At 38.3% G+C, this 23632-nt stretch overlaps 1 protein-coding gene across 5 annotated transcripts in view; it reads right to left on the reverse strand.

The window, feature by feature from the left end:
• Positions 1 to 2945: 2945 nt before the first annotated feature.
• LOC121736446 (protein pangolin, isoforms A/H/I/S) overlaps positions 2946 to 23632 on the reverse strand; it is a 160700-nt gene continuing 140013 nt past the window's right edge. For 2 of the 5 annotated variants that reach the window (XM_042127639.1, XM_042127638.1), the window contains 8 exons: positions 21447 to 21570; positions 19200 to 19296; positions 17435 to 17530; positions 15577 to 15684; positions 9137 to 9344; positions 8352 to 8517; positions 6443 to 6512; positions 2946 to 3489 (listed from right to left, as the gene is read on the reverse strand). In XM_042127639.1, the coding sequence (XP_041983573.1) occupies positions 3138 to 3489; positions 6443 to 6512; positions 8352 to 8517; positions 9137 to 9344; positions 15577 to 15684; positions 17435 to 17530; positions 19200 to 19296; positions 21447 to 21570 (1221 nt within the window). In that variant the 3' untranslated portion in view covers positions 2946 to 3137. Of the gene's footprint in view, positions 3490 to 5608; positions 5766 to 6442; positions 6513 to 7611; positions 7766 to 8351; positions 8518 to 9136; positions 9345 to 15576; positions 15685 to 17434; positions 17531 to 19199; positions 19297 to 21446; positions 21571 to 23632 lie in introns of all 5 variants that reach the window. The other 3 variants (XM_042127642.1, XM_042127641.1, XM_042127640.1) reach the window with 3 other exon arrangements.

Here is a 23632-nt window from a genome sequence, read left to right on the forward strand (position 1 = left end):
CTTATAATTTATTGAAAATTTAAGTCGTAATTTTATTAAACTGGTTCTGGAACCTTTAACGGTAAAATATTGTTTGAATTTCTTCACAATTCCGAACAATTCTCAAAAACATCAAAATAATTTTAACAAGCAACAACGCTTTTATCGTAAAGTATGAAAATAAGAAAATTTTACCAAGCAGTCACTGTATTTAGTTTACAATTAACATAAAATTGGATACGTAAGTAAATTAAGGTTATTAATAAAAACACACAGTAATTTTATGTTGTTTATTAAAATAATATTCGTTTAACTGAACACAAGAAATGGGTCCAGACCTAGTAATTGAGTCTTCTAATTTGACATTTTTTTCTACAAAAAAAAAATTGCCCAACGTAGGAGCCGATTCGTCTTACCATCTTAACAATAAAAACAACCTATAAAATCTATCAACATAAATTCTCCGAGGTATCAGTTACATACACCAGGGGCTACTCGGCCTGCTAAAAATAACACGATTCAAACTCAAATACCGTTAAGATGATCGCGATTAAAAAAAAGTTAAACGTAAAATTATCACATGAAATATTCAAGTTTGAGTCAAATTATTCCCCTGCAGTAGTCCTAGTCGGATACGATCGAATTTGGCACAGAGAGGACCGCGGTCCGCTAGTTCTAAGATGGTTTGGCACGCTGGATCGAAAATATAACACTACTCCAGTGCGAAATAATATCGAATGCTTATTCATTGATTATAAAAACTATAGTACCCATATTTCATTATTGCACAAACTCGAATGAAACCATTGCGTCAAAAAATCATACCGGTAATTAAAATTCGTCGATTTCGGGATTGCATTCAACAACGTTTAAAATTCTTAATAATAACAATAAAACAACAAAATCGGACAAAAGAACCATCGAAGAACCTGAGCTAATTTAATATTAATAAATGCAAATAACCCCAAACTGTATTTACAATAGCATCCAATTCAAAATAAAATCCAGATATGTATGATTTTTCGTTTCGGGTCAGATATTCGCTAATATTCTTTAAACATCTTTTTATATAGCAATAATGTATGTATATGTAAGTAGAATAGTATACTTATAGGCTAATATGACACAGTTATGATAAAACTAAACTTTTTACAATACACTGTGTGTACTTACACATATACACCGATCCGTGCCGCCCGTCGGAGCTGGGACTGTATCGTCCGGAAATTCTCCGTCCGGAAAAAATCAGAACGTCGCAAACAGAACTCCGGGCAAGTAACTCGAAAATCGAATACACTGTATCCATAAAAACTGTCAACCTTATCGTTCTCAGGAGTTCTATTTTCAGCGCTCTGAATTTTCCGGCCGGAAAAATTCCGGATGACACACTCCCATAACTTTGATCGTGGCAGGGCGCGCACGGACATACACTCATACACTAGTCTACACTACGACAGTCTAACGGATTCCGCACAACGGAAAAACAATCCCCGGCTTACTTATTTTACTATACATCGCCGGGGCACTTAACTAAGATCGGAGTCTACACTACATGGAACCTTAAGTGTGCGAGAGAGCTGAATTATCGCCAAGTCACATACTCTCCGTGTACGATGGAAGGCACATATATACATATATATTTATTTTCCAAACTTTTGGTAAAAGAGTAATCATTTCGATTAATTTTCTTCGGTTTATATCGAGAGTTTCCCGGTGCACAAAGAAATGTAAATCAAAATGACTAAACGTGGATTATAAGGGGATTATGTTTATAATTTTATCAAAAGTTAGGTTTTGTGCTTCGCATATCACTATACTAGCCAGTGGTAGTCACGTAAAATAAAGATCGACTTAGGCCTAGCGAAGTAAAACAAAAAGTAAAAAGAAATTGCATGCGAATAAAACATACCCGTTCAAAATTATTAAAACATGTTTATAAAATGTATAGATAAAAAAAGGTTAAAAATTGGTCGTCATACCACTGAGTAGTAAAACAATATACAGTTTTGACTTCAGCTAAAGACTAACTTAACACCGAACTTATTGCGAATACATTATCTTGGTACGAGTTTCAAATATCATATCTAATTGTCACAAATCAATAGTCAATGCATCACAAATCATTCAACCGCATTAAGGTGAGACCACACTAGGCTTAACACCACGAAGTGATGCGACACTTCATGTATAGGCGACTTTCCGATCTTCGCCTGGAGCGACCGCGACCGAAAAATTCAAATAAAATACCTCTTTATAGACTAGGCTATAGGTTTCATGTTCTACAGACATTGGTCTAGCGACCCATGACACAGCTGCTTTGTACTGGCGTAGAGCAAAATTAAGCCTAGGACCTAGGTCATAAAGTGGCATTGAATTTACGGAACCTTTAATCGATTGCCGTGTGGCGTCTGTCTACAAATTCATACAAAGAATGTTTGGCCGGTGTAGCTACGCCTAGTGCGGACTCACCTTCAAAGTAACAATTTCAAAACACATTTTAACCTGGAAATTAACAATAAAATAGCGAAATCTATCGGCGTGACGCAACTAATAAACCTGCCAATACATTCATCGTGAGTTAGCTCCGTGCAACAAAAGGTTGGAAAAAAATATATTAAATGACTCGCAGGGTTTGAGATCAAGTTGATTGTGACTGGATTAACATTAGATCGTTATCTACAACGTCGATCGTGCAGCACATGAATTAGGCCATCGAATGTTCACCCGGGTGAGGTTATAGTCCGTCGCACGACGCGGTTCCGGGCGCGCGCGCTAGATGGCGCTTCGCGGCGGTAAGCGGGTAACTAGTGGGACCACAGTTAATATACACGTACAGAAATACAGGAAGCTGTCAATTCCATTGTACTATCAGAGAAGTTGATTCCTAGGCAAAGAGGTGACCTACCTAGTTTGGTCGCTTTACGTCAAACCTAGCGGACAGATCACAATTAACATTGAATTGACACGAGCCGACCAAATGACGTTGGTCTGTCACCTGCCTAGGAATTAATTTCCTCTATGGTACGTTTACATTTGTGCCCAGAGCAGCGAAACCAAATTGACAGCTCATGAAGTTTCTCTAGTCTGTGGTGTATAAAATCTACACTTTACAGTCAATTTCCTGGTGTTCGGTCCGGGGCGGCGCCGGACGGACGTCACTATGACACGGAGATGACCTCGTGAGTGGGGCGGGCGCCCGCACGGGGCCAGGATTGCGACGTCAGCTGACCGACGGACAGCGGGTTGTTGGCGTCGCGCGGGTTCGTCCCGACGGGGTGTCGGGCCGGCGGGGGGTCGGAGGCGGGTGACGCGAGCGACGACAGCGCGCTTAGCCCGCCGGGGCTGGACGCGGAGTTGAGGGGCGTGTCGGCCTCGTCGGAGGACGCGTCCGACATGTCCTCCAGCTTCACGTCCTCCTCAGAGCAGGGCGACTGCGGCACCGGCACCGCCCCCGCGCCCCCCGCCGCCGCCGCCAGGGCTTCCATGTAGCGAACGCACTTCTTCTTCCGCCTAGAAACAGATATAATATACATTACCACAATGTTCTGGTTAGGTTATGTGCTAATATACAGTAGCGAACGGCACTGGATACAGGTGCATAAGTTTAGATTGTACCATAAAGTTAATATGCCTAGCTAGGTACAGTGTAAACTCCATGTAACGTCACTCTATTTAACGACAAACTCTCTAAAGCGTCGAAATCAATTGATTTTGGTTGGTTTAGCTTGTCTACCATACAATGGTACACTCTACATAGCATCACACCCACTCTCAATAACGTCAGCATTACAACAATTGAACAATAAAAAGTACCTTTTAAATTACTAAAATTAGTAAAAACTGCGCAACTGTGTACGTTTTTTTGTCGCATTGTTATCCCAGCCCGCAATAAACTCGACTTTCGGCATCATGCACACAGAACTTTCTAAGAAATTAGTCCTTTTGTTTACGAATTGAGATTGATTGCACGTGTAGGTTGTTTTAGAATTTAGTCCCTAAATAATAATAAGGAGTCATGGATTATTAATATCTATTCGTTATCATAATATTCTCAGTTATACATAAACTTTCAAACTGTAAATACGGTTAGTAAAAGAAAATCACTGTATAATGACGAAAAAGTATTGATTTTTCTTCTCTCCATTTAACAACAACTCCATATAACGTCATAAAATGCACGGTCCCTTCAGTGTCGTTATATAGAGTTTACACTGTATATTAACTTTATGGATAGTACCTAGATGTTCATACAAACGCACCGCGTTTATTTTGAATGTGTGCATGTGTACCGACATCTATCTGCGCGCACACACCTCGGCTAATGAAATACAAGGTGAAAAGCACTGTTTGGTATGTGTTTGTGTTCGAAAAACAACAGCGCGGTTGTATGAACACCTCCTGTTCTTTACTGTGCTGCAGCTATCTAAGCAGCTGCTACTGTCTAATTTTGTACAGTACCTAGATGTTTCTAAATATGTTTAATGACAATAGTCCAGCTGGCCGATTCTGTATCGTACATTTGTGAGTTAATAACTGAGTTAGTAACGAAACGGATGAGTGAGTAACGGAAAGTGCCACTTTTTGTATTCACTTGCATACAAAAGTGAGACTTTCCGTTACTCACTCCTCCGTTTCGTTACTAACTCAGTGATTAACTCACAAATGTACGATACAGAATCGGCCAGCTGCACCCAGATGGCATCCGCTACTGTATGAGAGTTAAACGACACTTGATGAATTACAAAGACTTACTAGAGCAAATAAATCTTCAACAGCATTGACAATGAAAAATTACAAAAGTTAGCGCAATTCATAAAGATTTTTAATAGTATAATATTGGAGGACGAAACAAAATGTCCTTCCTTAATTTGTTGATAGGCCATAGGGTATTTTAATCTTTATTCATTGCACACATAAAGAGGTTCTATTTTAAAATTAAGATTACAAAAAACATAAGACAGTTCTAAAAAAAAATACGTGAAAATCTTTCATTCACTACTGTTTTACACATGCCATGAAAAGTTATTTGAACACACTTAGTTATAAAAAAAACATGCCTACATAATATAAACACTTAAAAAACTAGTAACAAAAAAAAAACACATCGAAATGCAACAGTTTAAATGTCAGTATCAATATACCTACTAAACAAACTGAATGCAAACTGAAAATTATTGAAATAAGCCAAAAATCATAAATCATCAAAAGAAGATTGGAATTTTAATTATTTAAATTAAAGATACCAAACTAAATTCTGTAGTTATTTAATGAATAATGTTTATTTTAATATGTAAAACGTTTGGGAAACGTAGTTTACAAAAACATTTGGACGTAGGTAAGTCAACCTTTAGAGATTATGTTTTAGATTGCATGTGGTATTCAGATTATAAAGTCCGATCTGTACAGAAGATATATTGCTTTATGGAAATGTATGCGGTCATTGAACGTACCAAAATATACTTTTAGGACGAGGAATTATTTTCAAAAATAAAAAAAACGAAAAAAAACGATGCAACTAAAAACAAAAAAGTTATGTCATGACCTCATGCTCTCAAAGCTCACAACACAAAAGGACGCAAGTCAAAAACGTCAAAAATCTTTTGACCGACGTTGCAAAATCTTAACTGACCGTCTGTGCTCCGGCGGCGTGGGGCCGGCACTAGAGGTTTACATAGGTGGGTTCCTGGGGGGGGCTCCCCACCAGGCTGGCCGCCGGGAGAGGCGTGGCCGGCTCTGGTCGGAGGAGCCCCAACCCCCCCGATACCATTACGCTACTCGACTCGGGACTGTTAGCGTGAATCGAGCGGCGGCAGGATTTAGCGTGCGTTAGGATTTTAAATAAACGTTGAATGTCACCAATAGTGCCAGCGGAATCCATCATCGATCCACGAGAAGCGGCAATCATGAGTGGAAAAAACATCGCAATGAGTACAGTATTCTTAGCATCTTAAACAATTTCTATGAAAACAAAAGCGAGCGTTCAGAAAATGTGTCAAGATTTTTTTGAAAGCGTTCTTCGACAAATGATTGCCTTCTCTCTGTGACAACTTACGCATCTATCTCCTCTAAGTCCTATGTCCACTACGACTTCACACTTTGTCTACTTTCAAAAAAATCTATTTCGTGTGATTCTACTTTATTTCTTTGTGAAAAGACACATTTTCTGAAACTTTTGCTTCGCTTTTGGGTGATACCGTTCATACGATATCACCTCGTAACAGTAATATTTTCAATTATAAATATCCAAGGTATAGTACAACACCAACTACTTCGTCTATCGATAAAATGAAATAAATTATAATGAAAATAAAAACTTGTTACGACCGGGCTCCTCTCGATGCCGATAGATTTAGCAAAGATAAGCCAAGTCTTTCCACATAGAAACAATATAAAAATAATTTTCGAGAGAATTGAAAAATCAGGATTTTGTAGTTGTATCGCTATGCTAGTGAACGGGACCCACCTGCAAGGTTTGCACCACTGATTCTGCTGGTCGAGGCCGTACCTCGCTCGGCATTTCTTCAAATTATTTCCTGAAAGTATTACAAGAAACACATTAGGAAATATAATTTAATCGCACAACGTCTAGGCAGCTAAACGATAACTTTGGAACTGGCAAAATTAACTTTACAATTTACTTTAAAATCAAAGCAGCACTATTTTTAATCAAAATAATATCAAAATGTTTACTCAAAATAATCTTTAAGCGTTTAAATCAAAGTCAGTAAGCTTTCGTCGACTAGTATACTAAACCTCCATTACTACTCTAGTCATGCACCACCACCGCTACGTTAGTCAACAGTCATGCAGGATCGGGAAAACAAAACGGACAAACGGAAAAGACATTGGTTCAAAAATCGAAATAATAATTCTAACTACGAAATTCGAAAAAAAAATCACAAATACATAATGACGCTGAAGCAAATTGAAGCAGAATAGGTTCTCCGGAATCAAAATAAATATGTTGTTGGCCAAGACTATCATCGTACAGCGCGATACAGCGCGGCACAGCGCGGCACGGCGCAGCACGGCGCGGCACGGCGCGTCCGTACTCACGCACGTCGCTCTCCTCATGCATACTGCTATCTCATACTACGCATACGGCTCAGAAACTTGTGGAAGGCTGTCCCAGCCCGTCCGGAGTCTACACCTGAAGCGTCATCGGCCCTCGACTGTCGCATGCATCCCCGAGCTGCCGCGGGAGCCCCGGGCGCCCGGGCCGCCCCGGGAGCCCCGGGCCGACGGGCGGAAAGCCAAAAACCGGGACAACCTTCGAAGGAGTGCCACGTACACGGGGTCTCATAAATAGCGGTCGAAAATAAATAAAGGCGGTAAATATTAAATAAAAATACTCATATATCTACAACCTGGCCCCCTTCAACCATACATTCGGCGGTAATCTACGACGATCGATCGGGAGCGGGACCGGGGTTCGACCGAGCTGCGGGCGGGAGCGGGGAGCGGGGGGGAGGAGGCGAGGAGGGGGGGCGGACGTCTCCGGCTGATCCTTTATTAGTCGACCTCATTTTTTAATGAGCCTCGGCCCGGAGGCGCGGAGAGCGGCCGCCGCCGTCGGGAGCGCGGCGTCGCGCGGGACGGGCGGGAGGCGGCGGGATCGTAGTAAGGCAGTACCTCCATCGGTTGTCTCCTGTTTTCGCTTCCTCTTCTTGCCCCTTTGGGTATTAGCCCTAGACGACCAGTCGGGGTATAGCTGCATGTGCAGCTGGCGCTCGCGCCGCGCCAACTCGTAATACTTGGCTTGCTCCTCGCGGCCGAGCGCGTGCCACTGTACCGAAGCAGCGATATGGAAAGAAAAGAGAAATTGCACTTCGACGGTGGTCGCGGGTCCCTAGCGGGGGTGCTAGAAAAACAGCCCGGTGAGCGGAGCCCCGAATTTTGATCCTACCCCGTAAAATGGCCAATTGACGTTCCTCACAGAACCTATTCTGCGGTCGGTAGTCGCGCCTCGTCTAGACACAGATCAAACCAATATAGTTTCCGACGTGGGGGGGCGGACGAGTACACGGTCACTCGACGACTACTACACAGAACACGCAGCAGCCGGCCGGCGCGGGGCGGCACGGCGCGACGCGGCGCGACACGGCGCGGCGCAGCGCGAACCGGCCCGCGCCGGCGCCGATCCTCGGCAACGGTTCTAGCCGCTTTTCTAGCACAGGCACCACCGGCCGCCGCACTAACACGATATTAACACACACGCACACTCACATACAGACGAGGGGGGAGGGGGGGTTGCCGGTTAGTCGTGTTAGGAGGCTGGCAAGCCGGGAGGGGGGCTGGGGGGCGGGGGGTGAAGCGAGTGTACAAGCGTCGCCGGGACGACCCATCCCCGTCGGGCTCGGAGGGACCAATACCTCCCAACTCTGCGGGACCGCGGTCCTTTTTCCGCTTTTTCTTTTTGGACCCATAGCCGTAGTTGTCCCGCGCACTCCATCCGGGGTACAGCTGCATATGGAGCTGTCTCTCCTGGCGCGCTTTCTCATAGTACTTTGCCTGCTCCTCGCGACTCAAGGAGTGCCACTGTGTATCATGAGTATTTCGTTACGCGGGTTCCGATTTCGGCTGAGCTCGTGCGTTCTCGTCAGGAATAAGATTAGATGCGTTCGCGGAACCGGCCGGGTTCCCGGTAGACGGTTTATTATTCGATACGCGGGCGCTGATCGCCGATACGGCGGAACAATATTATGCGAATTGCGAGCTGAGTCGACGCGATCGCCGCACGAATCGTATTCCTAACGAGACTAACCTCATCAGTTTCGAGAACGTTTAGAAATACAGCTGTAGATAAAACATAACATTAAACAGAGACGAAAAATTTGAAACTTACATCTTCAATAGGCATCATTATAATAAACGATAAGTACCGTTTTATAATGAAATAACAAAATTCATCTAGTAAAGTAAAAACAAATAAATACAATAAAAGACGAGACTTACGTCTCAACTAGTTAAAATAAAAAAATCTAACTCAGAATTTTAAATTCTAATTTCGAACTTGTCAAATTGACATATTTAGTTTTTTATGTACTGCTGACTGCACAAGAAAAATGAACTCAAAATTTAAAATTCAAAATAAGAACTTATCAACTTGACATTTCGTTTTTTTGATTGACGCCACCTACTGCACAAGTTTACTCACCCGTCTGCCCAGGATCTGGTTGATGGCTGCGGACTCCTTGAGGGTGCACTCCGCCACCACCTTCGCCCTCATCTCCTTCATGTACAGCATGAAGGCATTCAGGGGCTTCTTTATGTGAGGTTTCTTGTTCTGTTCCTTGTTGTTTTGGTTCGACGACGAGTCATTTTGCTTATCGCTGGCACTACTACTGTTGCCTTTCTCTTGCGACCTGGAAAAGTCGTTTTGATGTTCTTAGACAACTGAAATATTATATATTCTGGAAATCAAAATCTTGGAATTCGAAAAATATTCATAAATTCAGGTTTTTAATACGGCGCGGCTTGGATCCACAGACATGATTACGCCAACACGCGAGTTGCGAACGTATTTTATCGACAATTTCTGTACAAATTAAAGAAAGCCGTAATTTAAGAATTTATCATAAATGTTACAAGATAAAATGATTTTTAACAGTAAATAATAGTCATTTATTTGGCTTAAAACCGAATAATTCTATGTTCGTTTCCATTTTCCTTGTTCTATTAATTATTCAAAAAATCAGTTTGCAGCGGTTTATTAATATTTTTTATTGGCTGTTTTTCAATACCTTATCTTGTTAACATTTAAGTGACATTATAATTTATGTATAGTTTCATCTTGTAAGATTAGAGTTACTCATGTTTTTCCTTAAAAAAGACAATTTATAATATTTTATCCCAGTTATTATCTTAAATTATGAGAATTTTGTGGTGATGAATATTAATTGAATTATTATTTTCTTATTAATTTAATTGATAACGTTTTAGATGTCAGACGACCTAAATTAATTTTAATTATCATCGGTAGTGGAATAAAGTGGCCAATATTTATTTTACTAGTAAAATTTTAATTTCAATAGCGAATATTACGCAAAGATCGGAGCAGAAGTGACTAGCACAATACAACAAACAATCCGACCAAAATCCATAAAGTTAATATACCTAGCGGAATAGAGCAACAATCTCGAGCTGTCAAACGAAACCGAAATTGGTTTCATCTGTGGGTAAAAATATGTGTACGTATACACAAGCATGATTGAATTGGTTTCTATGAGATTAAATTGTCAACGTGCGGCACGTGCCGACTGGACGTCAAAAAAAGAGGGCTGCTGTCATGTATCACAGGTCTCTTTTTACCACGCAGTGTTACTGATAGTGACATCTCACTTGCTCAGGCCTTTGTTTCTCTATTCCGCTAGTATATTAACTTTATGCCAAAATCTGACACGTTGCACAGTGCACACGTCATATATTAGAATACTGACAGAAACGTTGTCAAGCGTGGAACAAAACTTTTTGTTTACTGTCTATGCTGGTGCTGCCACGGCCCACGAGCGTGACATACAATAATATATCCTACAGCTTTTAAGCGTCATTAACTAAGAAATATACAACCTAGATTCCACACCTAAGACCTATACACATGACTATTATTAGAAAGCTATTAGGATTGGCATAGACTACGGTCATTGGACATAAAGACGTGTTAAGGTGTGAAGTCTGAACGATAAACACACGTCCGGTTGGAAATAGACATGTGTTTCCGCTCACATACACATACATTGTCTCAGACACTACGGCACTAAACTGTTTATGAATGGCTAGTTATCCATACTAATATTATAATATGTAAATGTGTCCGCTTGTTACCTGTTTCTGTTTGAGCTATAACACCAATTTTGATGTTCGCTATGAAGATATAGTTAAGGCTCAGAAAATGACAAAGGATAGATTATATTATGTTCGTTTTTGTAAAATGTTGTAAAAATGAATTTCTAACGATAATTATTGTTATAAATCAAAATCTGATTTTAATTAATTAGGTACAACTTTAGAGGCTAATTTAGGTGATTAATTTAAATATCCTCACAAAAGCGAAATAGATTCGAATAAAAAAAAGATTTGACTTCCTCCTGTCAGATTCGAAAATAGAACGTTTTAAACGTAATAAAAATGGCGGATATTAATGCGTTCTGACAAAATTAATAAAGGACAAGTCCAAACGACATCCTGCGGTGAAAATAGTATAATTTGAGTCCAATAAGGTATTCGATTCTCAGAAGAGACGGGAATGTATTGCTTCCTCTGTCTAAATTAGATAATTGATCGCGTAGGATGTGATTTATATAAACACCTATTTAATATCATAGATAGCTGCTCTGCTGTCCTTTAGTCGCCTCTTCGCTGTCACTACTTTATTAAGTACTCATATTAAAAGAAACGGTGATAGTTCTGTAATACGTAATAACAATAAGATTTACATTTTCACAAATCTACATTTTTTTCTTTAACTCTTAACCTGTTTGCAGTTTAGTGTTTGTCTCGGTTGACAAACGATTGACGTAGAGTCGTTTGCAGTCTAGTGTTTGTCTCGTTTGACAAACTCTACGTATTCGCACTAGACGTCGCACACGACGACGTAGAGTCTGAGTATCTTTTCTAAGTCATAATCTTTTCTCTCTACATAAATACGAAATATTTATATGAATTATACAGAGCACGCATAACTTCAGCAAAGTCACGAAATAAAATAAAAATTCACCATATTATTAATGGTGAGTAACTGAGTAAGGTGACATATTTATCGGCAAAATAATTAAAACACAAAATCGACTAAAACTTAATCAAGACGTGTGTCGAAGTGTCGAATTTCGTTTACGACGACCAGTGGGCATTGGTCACTGGGCATTGGACATTGGACACTGGGCTCTGGGCATTGGGCACTAAGAACTGGGCACTGCAGCTTATCGCGACCGTTAGGGCTCGTATATCATCTTAATTAAATTTCTCCACTTGTTTATATGACTGTACCTGGGGTGTGGCGCCAGTGACAGCGGGAAGACAAAGTATTTATAAGCGGATAGAACTCTTATTACTTTTGAGTGATTTTCACTCATATAAGGAGTATTATACATATAAATAAAAATATCTACCAAAGTACAGTCTACATATAAATAAAAATATCTACCAAAAATTTAAAGTCAGTAAGTAAATAAGATTTGCATTTTTTAGCTCTAATATTTAATAGCACAGTTTGAACACATTATTTGTCTACGTATATAACATACTAGCTGTTGCCCGCGACTTCGTCCGCGTTAGCATAGTAGATCACATCCCAAGTATTATTTATTGTACAAAAATATTGAATATACAGAATTGACTTTCCTACGATTTTATTATGTATAGATGTTCCGCGCGGCTTCGCTTGCGTAATTTCACGCAATCGTACATTTTGCAGAAAAAATAGCCTATGTCCCTTCACGTGGTCTATTCTTCATGTTTGCCAAATAACATAAAAATTGCTCCAGTAGTTCATATGATAATAAGCAATTCCATATAATTTTCCCCGTTTTTTCCACATTTCCATCTATTTCTTCGCTCTTATTAGTTTTAGCGTGATAAAATATAACCTATAGCCTTTCTCGACAAATGGGCTATCTAACACTGAAAGAATTTTTTAAATCGGACCAGTAGTTCTTGAGATTAGCGCGTACAAATAAGCCCTTTCATATAATTTCCCACGTTTTTTCCACATTTTCCTTTATTTGTTAGTTCCTATTAGTCTTAGCGTGATAAAATATAGCTTATAGCTTACCTCGATGAATGGGCTATCTAACATTGAAAGAATTTTTCAAATCGGATAAGTAGTTCCTGAGATTAGGTCGTTCAAATAAGCCCTTTCATATAATTTCCCCCGTTTTTTCCATATTTTCCTCTATTTCTTCGCTCCTATTAGTTCTAGCGTGATAAAATATAGCCTATAGCCTTCCTCGATAAATGGGCTATCCAACAGTAAAATAATTTTTCAAATCGGACCAGTAGTTCCTGAGATTAGCGCGTTCAAACAAACAAACAAACAATCTCTTCCCAATTATAATATTAGTATAGATTATCATAAAAACAACCCTTCAATCATTTTACTGTTTTATAAACAATTATTGACAAAAACATTTCTTCGTCCTTATACCATATTACGCTAATCCACGTAGCTGTCATTGTCTGAAACGTTTTCAAGGCTTAACAGACAATAATCACCAAAATTAGCATACACCTGGTAAATAAATTCTACAAAACATTTCTCCACAACAATCGGCTGAACATTATCGCACCGCCGACAGTGGGGCCGCGCCTCGAGGTCTGATTACGTGCTTTGACGGATGTGGTATGTATTAATGTTTGTGACGTGTTGAAACGTATAAGATTACCGCCGAGACGAGAACTTGTTACCTTTTTTCTTCTTTTTTTTTAATTTTTAATATTCGCCCGCGGGTACAGGGCGTTTAAGCAGAAAGGACCTTTATGAAAAGGATATAAGAATTAAATAGACCCAGAGAGGAAAAAAAGAACATTAAGTGGAGTTACTAGTTATCGTAATGTTGTGGATTCATTGTTAATTTATTTACCCTGAGTCCTGACATGTTTTTAATAGATTAGGTTAGAAAATTATTATTTTTAACGATTTTACTACTGTATTAAAGATCAGGAACTTCTATGTTTCCTTTTTTTATTCATAATTGTCTGTTCAGGACCAAGCTTTAAACTATCTAAAATTAATAATAATTTAATCTAGAAAAAGATATCAAAAGTACTAAAACTAAGAACATTTTTAACAAAGAAATTAAGCGCCATAAATTTCAATATCACATCAGATTAAACGCATAAAAATTTTAATAGTGACATAATGCGATTCATACAAAACGCATCTGTCAATCCATCGCACCCCTTATCGGCTATCTGCGATGCCAGGGGAGCGATAAGATCGTACAGCTGGACAGCCCTATGTGAATTAGCTATAATATGGGCTATTCGTACCCTGGGTCACACCTTGATACTATCTAATAGGTTTTTGGTGCAAATTATTATAAAAAACTGTTTTGTATATTTTATTTAAAAAAAGACGTTATTATTCATGCAGCCTCTCATTAATTTTATCATCATTCTACGATTACTGTAAGACGCTCAATCATTATGGCAATCCTGATTATTCATCAGGACCCAACGTGAAAAGGCTCAAAGAGGTTTTTGAAACTTCTTTTTTAAAGCAATTTTAAGATCTCAAACTCAAAGCAAAATTTAATATACTTCAAATAGTTATTCTCACCTATTAAACTATTCTTAGCAAACGTTATGAGCATCGACTATTTTAATTTAAATACAAACTGTCACTTACTAGACGGTTAATTGAAAAAAAAGATAAAATCGCTAGCAACTCGCCCCGACCCTATCGCATATTGTAGCTTGCGCTATTGTAATTTGTAGTGATTTTAATTCAACGCGCAAACTGACAGATCACCATGCTGTATTATTAGCTAAATTGACTACAAATAACTGTGTTTAAAGTGAAAAAGATTGTTGAAATTGCAAAATTATGTTGTCAATTTACTGTTATTTCAATTTATCCAAATGCAGCTCTAACTATCATACTGATGGACAAATATTGAAAAGCCGTTTTTGTGTCATAGAGCCCAAATCAAAATCAGTCCTCCGGTTTATCCACACAGACAGACAGGCTGACACTTCACACTTATAACTTTTTTTTTTATGAAATAAGGGGGCAAACGTGCAAACCACCTGATGGAAAGCAACTTCCGTCGCCCATGGACACTCGCAGCATCAGAAGAGCTGCAAGTGCGTTGCCGGCCTCTTAAGAGGGTAATAGGAGAGGGTAGGGATGGGAATGGAAGGGAATAGGGAAGGACAGGGAAGGGAATAGGGTAGGGGATTGGGCCTCCGGTAAACTCACTCACTTACTCGGCGAAACACGCCGGTTTTCTGTGAGAACGTGGTATTTCTCCGGTCGAGCCGGCCCATTCGTGCCGAAGCATGGCTCTCCCACGTACATTCCTCTGTATTCGTCGAGGATTTAAACAACATTTTTAGAAAATGGATTAAGATTCCTTATTTATTTAAATTAAGTATGCCAAAAAGTCTGTCATTTTGATGGCGTCCTCAGTCCAGACCTAACTCTTAACTATGGAGGGTAGATGGAGGAGAACTATCTTATATGGGGGATATTTGAAAAAGTGTCCAGCTGTACGCAGTAAGTAACAGTTGAAAAATCCTCCAAGAGTGGCGCTAGCTGCAGTAAAGGTATGGAATGAATGTAGCCGTTGGTGACAAAATATAAATTGAAGTTAGCCGAATAGCCGAGTCACAGAATTACTGGGTTAATACCAATATATTTTGAAAAATATAACCTAAAATTGCTAAATGATTTAAAATTTACCCTGTTGCTACTGTAGCGCCACCCTAATTTAACGCATTTCAGCGGACACTTTTTACATACAGAGATAGTTCTCCTCCATCTACACTCCATCCTCTTAACATTATATCTCACGTCAAACTCAGGGCTTGCCGCATTATAATATATCTTTTTGGACATAATATCTTACCATAGAAGAATTATTATTTCAAGTAACTCACCTAGAATGATGCGTGAAGAGGTCTGACTTGGGGGGCGGGGGCACCAACGCGGGGCCCAGCCCGAGCCCCAGCCCGCCGCCCAGCGTCGGCGAGAACCGGTACAGCTCGCTGGACAGACACACATTATTAGTTGATGGCGATAGCTAAGATAAAAAGGGGGCGAGCAAACGGGTCACCTGATGGAAAGCAACTACCGTCGCCCATGGACACTTGTTTCATGTTGGAAAGATAGAGAGAATACGCTCTCTTCTTGAAGGTTTGCAGGTCATATAGGTCCGGAAATACTGCTGGTGACAAATCGTTCCAGAGTTTTACAGAGCGCGGTAGAAAGTTGAGCAAAAAACGCACGGTGGAACACTGCTCATCAAGGTGATGAGGATGGTATATTTTTCGCGTGGAACGATTTTTTTGCAAGTTGCAGTGATGGTTTGATGATTGTGCTTAGATGTATGATGACATCATACATATCAAGCTACTGTAATAGCAAGGACACGTAGGACACTCCGTATCAATGTGTCTAGGAATGTTCTTGAGTATATCTTTACAGTGTGTAACTCAAAAAAAAAAACCCATACGGATGCCCGGATCGGCAATTTGTATTGGTGTGAAGACGGATTGTTTTTGAGTTCCCAGCATTGTTCTTATAGAAAAAGTTGTTCATTTTGACGGGCTCATTTGATGGTTTCAAGGATAACGCTGTTTACATTAACATCTTGTATAAAAAAATATATTTATTAGAGCGTCAAGTATAAATGCCATTGATCTCACACACTAGCTGATTAAATTATAAATTATCTTTTCGCTTTAAACTTTTATAGACCTCAGCTTCTTAGAGAGCGCTTTATCCCATCCTACCTAAGAATATTTTCAACACTTGTGTGAATAGTAATTATTTCCGTCTTATCATGCAAGAAGTAGGAGATACACGGGATTAAAATAAAAACCTAATTAATGTTATAATTTTAGCGATAAGAGTCATCGCTAAATGTAGAAGTCGTGTTATAGGTTATCGACATGATCGATCGCAACCACGTTATCGGTAAACAGTTGTTATTAATAAATAATACATTTTTTTACATATATTCTGGGTATTCAACGTAATTATATATATATATATATATAGCTCTTTGGAAACCCTGGTAACATATTATTGGAGTTTAGGCTTTAGAGCTAAATATAAAGATATTTTGGGTTGTACATAATTTTAAGTACAGTACTCTAAAATTAATAATACGCATGAATGACCGTGAAAAAACCGTGTTACAAAAGCTACAGGAATATCACGACGAACTTTGACTAATACATGTATCTTAAACGCAATGCAATTACAAAATGCAATATCGTCTACCGTCGCTCTGGAAATACGACCGCGCGTTGCCGAAAAATTTCGAAATCTTCATGCGCATTATCATTTTGGGAGCACTGTACTTGATTTTAAGCGGCACAAAATTAATACTCCCCACACCGGTTTCGGTGACGGTGGCCGGTTTCATTGAAACCAGGCCAGGTACGCAGGAGTAATTTTATAGTGCCCAAGTGTGTGCGCAGTACACAAGAGCACTCTCTCTCTTTCTTTCACTCTCATAACCCAGTGGGACGGAAGACCGACACGACTGGCGAGAGATCAGGCGCAGGACCGACTTTTTACATGCCCATCCGACGCATGGATCATCTTACTTGTCAGACAATCAGGTGATCAGCCTGCATTGTCCTAACCAAACTTGGAAATAACATGTTTCCGAGCGACGCTCTAACCACTAGACCCCGTGGCCTCCGTAGGCGACACAAAATATACACCCATTGGCCAATGACACTATTGACATATTATCATAATATTATAATATTTTCAAGAACATACCTTGATAGACTAGTGGTGCTTATAGGTAGCGACGTAGGGTACGGGCTTCGAAACCCGCTCGCCGCTGACGATATAGGGTACATACTAGGGGTGTGCCTGAAAAAAAAAATTAAAAAAATTAAAGACGGGACCACACTGATGGAAAAACGCAGCGTTTTGGGATTTTTATAGTGATCCAAAAGCAATAAATGTCATCTAGCTCCAAATAATTATGTTCTTATGTACATATTTCATTAAGTTCTTTACATATTACGCAACCAAAGATTAATTTACACAAGAAAATAATGACGCTTTTAGTTTTAACTTTTGTGACGTTAAATTTATTTATAGTAATGTGGGTAAGTGGTTTTTTATAGGACATAAACGCAATGATTCATAGCAGAGTGTGCTCCGAACCTTATCTTCATAAATCAGATACATACGGTAGTTTAGATTTTATATTTTATTATACCATAGAATACAAACTATAACTATTGAATGTTTAGCGGCCGCACTCGAAGACATGTTTTGATTACTTAAGAGCCCATATGACCCTAACTTGACTACATACTTTAACCTAGATCTCAAAATCTGTAAGGTCTGCAAAACGGATTTTTTGACACAAGTAACTTCAGTTTATAAAGATTAAATGCTCAAGACGAAAACACGACTTTTTTACAAAAAACCTTGTTTCAGACACATTTTTGCTTGGATCTTCGAAGTTTGCTGTCTTTTCTTTAATATTTTTTAATATCTAAAAAGGTATTGATAAAACCTAAATTTGCTCAAAACACTTTTTTCATAATCATTATAGTTCGTCTTTTATTCAAGTAAAACTAACTCGGCGATGATTCCGCGCCGTCCTTATTCACCTGGCATATGGAAGACGGGCGTGAGTGTGAAGAGAGAAGGACGATGTTTGATTTTTAGAGTCAGGTGAGCTCTTAACTTGAATTTAATGTTTTTTAATTGTAAACTTGAACTTAATGTAATTTTTTAATTTAGAGTTTGACAGAATGAAGTTTATATCATGTGAAAATCTTTATTAAAGTAAGTTTAATTATTTAAATGATGCTTGCAAAGTTGCACTGAAGTTCGTATGAATTTTTCGGGATAAGGAGTCTAAGCCTATCCTTTACCGGCTTTCATATTAGACTCAGAAAATTTCGTACGAAATATCATCAAAATCAATTCAGCGGTGTTAATGTAAAGAGGTGATAGACAGATTTTCGCTTTTAGACTATTATTGTATTTTCTTGAAAATATGAATTTTAAATATGAAATATCCCTCAATTTCATAATCTATACATATAAATAAAATTGGAGTGTCTGTTTGTAATATTGAAAGAACCGTTTTTTATTACATGCATATGAATGTGCATACGATACATATACCCAAATAGCAATTTTTACAATTTTTGTCTGTCTGTTTGTTCCGGCTAATCTCTGAAACGGCTGAACCGATTTTGACGGGACTTTTATTGGCAGATAGCTGATGTAATAAGGAGTAACTTAGGCTACTTTTTAACCGACTTCAAAAAGGAGGAGGATATTTTTTAACTTTTTTTATGTTTTACCTATATTTTACTCCGCCGTTTGTGGACCGATATTCAAAATGATTTTGTTGTTGCATAAGATTTGGTCCATTTTGTTGACGCGGACGAAGTCGCGGGTAACAGCTAGTAATTCATATTTTCAAGAAAATGCTTGTGGTTATTCTGTCTCTAAAGAAAAACATTATGTAAATTATATTATAGACATAAATAAAAGATGAAACGTTACTCACCACGAAGCCGCAACTTGTGACATCTCCGGACTGAGCATGGGGTAGGGGTACGTACCCCCAGGGAAGGGGTACATAGGGGTCCTTGCTAGTCCTGCCGCTGTAAAAAAAAATATAAGTAAGTAGTCGAAAAAAATTTTTTTGTGGGCTTAAAGGAAAACTAGTTAAAGGAAACTTGCTGTAACCGTTTTCAGGAAGTTCGGAAACTACTACCCCAATTCTGAAATTGCAGTGCAGCATTAATACTTAAGAGGATTCCACACCGCCCTTTTTTCCATACAAACGTTGTCCCCTGTTTCCTCCCTGGATAATGCTAGTAGAGTTATAATTTTTTTCCTGAATATCTACGGCCACTAATACAATGTCCCTATGTTTTCTTTTTTTTTCATAATTTAATTATTAAATAAGATATGAACGTTCAAAAACCCAAAAAAATGGCCAGATTTTCCACTGTGTTCAAACGTCCAGAAAACAGATTTGGCTAGATTATACAAAAAAAGCAAAACATAGGAACACAGCTCAAGCCTTTTTTTAATCTTTAATGAAAAAAGTACTTAAATCGGTTAAGTTTTGGAGAAGGAATCAGGGGACAACGAATCGTTGATTTTCTGGATTTTCTGCAGTTGTCTCTATCGCGTTCTGCGGTATAGGCTTGAGGTAAGGGAGACAGCTATAGATATTACACGTACTTTTTTTTCATTTCTCTAGCCCCTGTTGTATCCTCTTAAGGACGCTATCACAAAAATTATGACAAATATTAGCAGGTCAGTACGAATATCGACGTTAAGCACATTAAAATAACATTCAATATCAGCGCGCCTTGTACAGTGGCGGTTACGACGCTCGCCGCTTTTTTGATAGGGCGAAAATGTATGAAGGAATTTGAGAGCGTTTCTTAATTTTCTTATAAATGGAAATGTCACTTATTTTTATATAAAATATTTAGCTATTCGTAAAGGGGACTAAATAAGCAACAATTTTTTTGTATATTTATTTACCTTAGTTCAGTGTATTTAGCTATAATGGTACCTAATCAAACCCCATTTTTTTTAATCTTTTGCGATTATTGTGATGTTTAAAACGTATTTTATATGAAAATGTTTTATGCGGCTATAGCATTTTTATAGTATAGACGTGGAGATGAATATATTATCTTTTATTTGAAACCAAAATATCCTCGCAGTGTGACTCCTAATTCTTTAAAATGGTACCTGAAAATCGCTGATATTTGTGAAAAAATGTGATAGCGTCCATGCAGTTTGTTTTCTTATTCGATCCAAAAATTTTTTTGTGAAGTCATCGACAATGTCACTTCTGGATAGAACTGGATGGAAAAAGGAACTAAGCCGGATTAATATGACATTAAGATATAAGAATTGGGGCTCTAACAAAATTACTGTACTCAATTATTATTCAATCATATACTTGACATTAGTATATAATGTAAATAGGCTAAATTTTACATAACGTTCCCACGTAGGCGGCATTTTAAAATAGTGATTGATTCAGAAATATTTGGACTACGTTTAGAAATCTCAAAAATATCACATTATTTGCATTTCAGAAAATAATAGCTTATGTTCAAAGGTGCCGACTTTTTTATTAACATAAAATATACTACATTTTTAGAATACATAAATTTAATTACGTATTGACGAATCGTTAGCATTATAACGTTAAATTAGCAATATTTTAATGTTTTATGTTAATTAACTTGTTTTATCTAAATCACAGTTTTCTTCGCTTAATCATTGTTTATATCAGCTTTTAAATCTAACTAAAAATCTGGTAAATGCAATCATACCAGGATTTGGCATGTGGTCAAAATTAGAAGTAACGCCATAACGCCTTTCGCCATTTTGTCGAGTGTCACCAGAGAGACATCTAAATTCTAACACAAAATACGCCCAAGACCATAATGTCAACATGAGCAACAGCCACATCTTTCAACTTTTTTTCTAGTATTTAATTTAAATCGTCCAAAATCTATGATTATATCCGTAATAGACTAACATATATGCAAACCTTATCTAGCATCTTTCATATTATACAAAGATTTTCTAAGTTCACTAACTTCATAGTAATTATAACTTACTACAAAGCTTAAAATATGTCAGAAAATGTTATATTCCTCAAGATTTTTATTTTTAAACTTACTTAATTTGGAATCTATCAGAATAAAACCTATTATTATAAAGTTTTAACAAAAATCAGAAAAGGCCATAAAATTCTCCAGGTTTTCAAACTTACCTAATTTAGAATCTATCTGGTAGGGGGGAGGAATGCCCATGTGTGCCGGTGGGGGCTGGCCCAGGTCCCCACCAGGACAAAACAAGGAGAGGCTGCCGCCCGCCGGGAGGCCCATCTTGCTGGTCTGTAACAAAAAACGGATGTTAGAAAGAGAAGAAGGAGTATGTTGTCTCTTTTTTTAGGAAAGTCCTAATGTATTTTATTAATTTCATCGACTTTTGCTGTAGTATCGTTGTATGTGTTAAGTCCTACGTGTTACCAACCGCCGGTTCGGGAACTAAGCCGGCGAAAAGAATCAAGAATCGGCGCGGCGTAGAAACTCGCACGGGGCCACTTTTTTGGCAAAACCAAAAAAGTAGGAAAAAACATCTTCTATTAGGTTTTGAAATGAAAACTTTAATATATAGAAGTTTTGTGCACTTTTTTGGGATGGATAAAAAGTGCAAAACTCGGGGCACGTGACCTGATCGGAAATTCCTAAGATGGAGGAAAAAAAGATCGTTATCGCAGCGTAGCAAAGTTAGTAGGTATTTATGTATAATAATATCACTCTTTCTCCTACGCAGTGAAAATGTTTGCCTGACTGCTGCTTCGTTTTCAATTTTGCCGGCGCTGGGAGTGCAATACGTTTTTTAACGTATGTTTTGGTTCTACTGTAGACGACCATAACTTGTTAAACGTGTCATCACAAATTCACTTCCATTTAGATAATTCTCACATATAAATTTTACATACATACTTAATATATAATCGCCATTTTGTTTATATGTCACAATAAATTAGCAGCGGAGGTCTTTGTTGTTTTATTCTAATATGTTTGGAATTTGCTACCATAATTTACGAATTGGGAACTGAAAGGATTGTTGTGCAAGTACAGCCATAGAACAGCTCTGCAAGGAGCTTTTTCAAAATCAGAAAAAAGTTTAAACTTGGAAGTTGGAAGACGTTTCATATTATCTAATATCCATGCCCTTATTATAACATATCAATGTAACAAGTGCCATAATGTCCTTGTCCCTAGTAAAATCGTTAAGCAGTTTAATAATAATAATATCTATGGACGCTTCACACCACGTCAGTCTGGCCCCGTGCTAAGTACCTAAAGGACTTGTGTTACAGGTACCAGACAACGGAAATATATTTAATACTTTTATACTATACATATATTTAAGATTTTTATTATATCATACACATATTTAATACACATCCAGACCCGGGAACATTGAAAACTCTTTGTTCCGTCGGCGGGATTCGAACCCGCGACCTCCGGCTTGAGCTACCGACGCGCTCACCACTGAGCCACAGATGTCGTCATTTATAGAACGTGATACAAAGAACTATTTAACAGTAAGTAATCATATTATATACTATTTTTGATCATGTAGGACGTATGTAGTTAGGTGCTAGGTAGAGTCTTGAAACTCAAAGACGAAGACATTCGTACGTCCCTACGTATTCATGACATTGTATGACAACTTGTAAAGACTCTTTCTACCATTCAGTAAAGTGGCAGAGTATAAAGAAGTTACTCATTATACCACTCCAAAAACATGAGTAGAGATAGACTATGTAACGTACATTCTAAAATCTTTCTTACATTCACTACGGCATAAAGGAGTTACTCATTATACCTCTCCATGCCATCTCCAACAGGCCACATTATATTATGGCATGTGATGCCATAATATAATGTGGCCTGTCTAAAAAGTCAGGAAAAGCGTCGCTTATTCCGAATGGCGTATGGGAAGACGCGTCATTAGCACCTAAATTGGCGTCCCCCCGCACCGCCAATTATGCAAAATGGCGTCCACGGAGTGCCATTCAAGCGACGCCCGAGTGTCACCTCTAATTAAACTGGATCTTCTTTTCAGCACTTTATTATGCGAAATAAACGACAGGGGGGTGGGGTGGGGAGCTGAATTAATTATGGCGCCTTTTCAGTTTTTCGACAATGGAGATACAAATTGAATATGGTACTAGCTACTATGAATAAAGTTGAGACTGGAGACGAATGTGCCTTGAGATTTTGAGAAGAAACACTTGAATTTTTGTGCGCATGTTTGTTTGGACATTCACAACACGGCCGTAATAACGATTCAAATAGTTTGTGACAGTTGTGCTTTTTTCATGCATGTTCTGTTTTAATTAAAAAGAAAACGAAGATTTTTCCCATTAGCAAATTAATT

Source organism: Aricia agestis, chromosome 19 (assembly GCF_905147365.1).
Source record: "Aricia agestis chromosome 19, ilAriAges1.1, whole genome shotgun sequence".
NCBI lineage: Eukaryota > Metazoa > Arthropoda > Insecta > Lepidoptera > Lycaenidae > Aricia > Aricia agestis.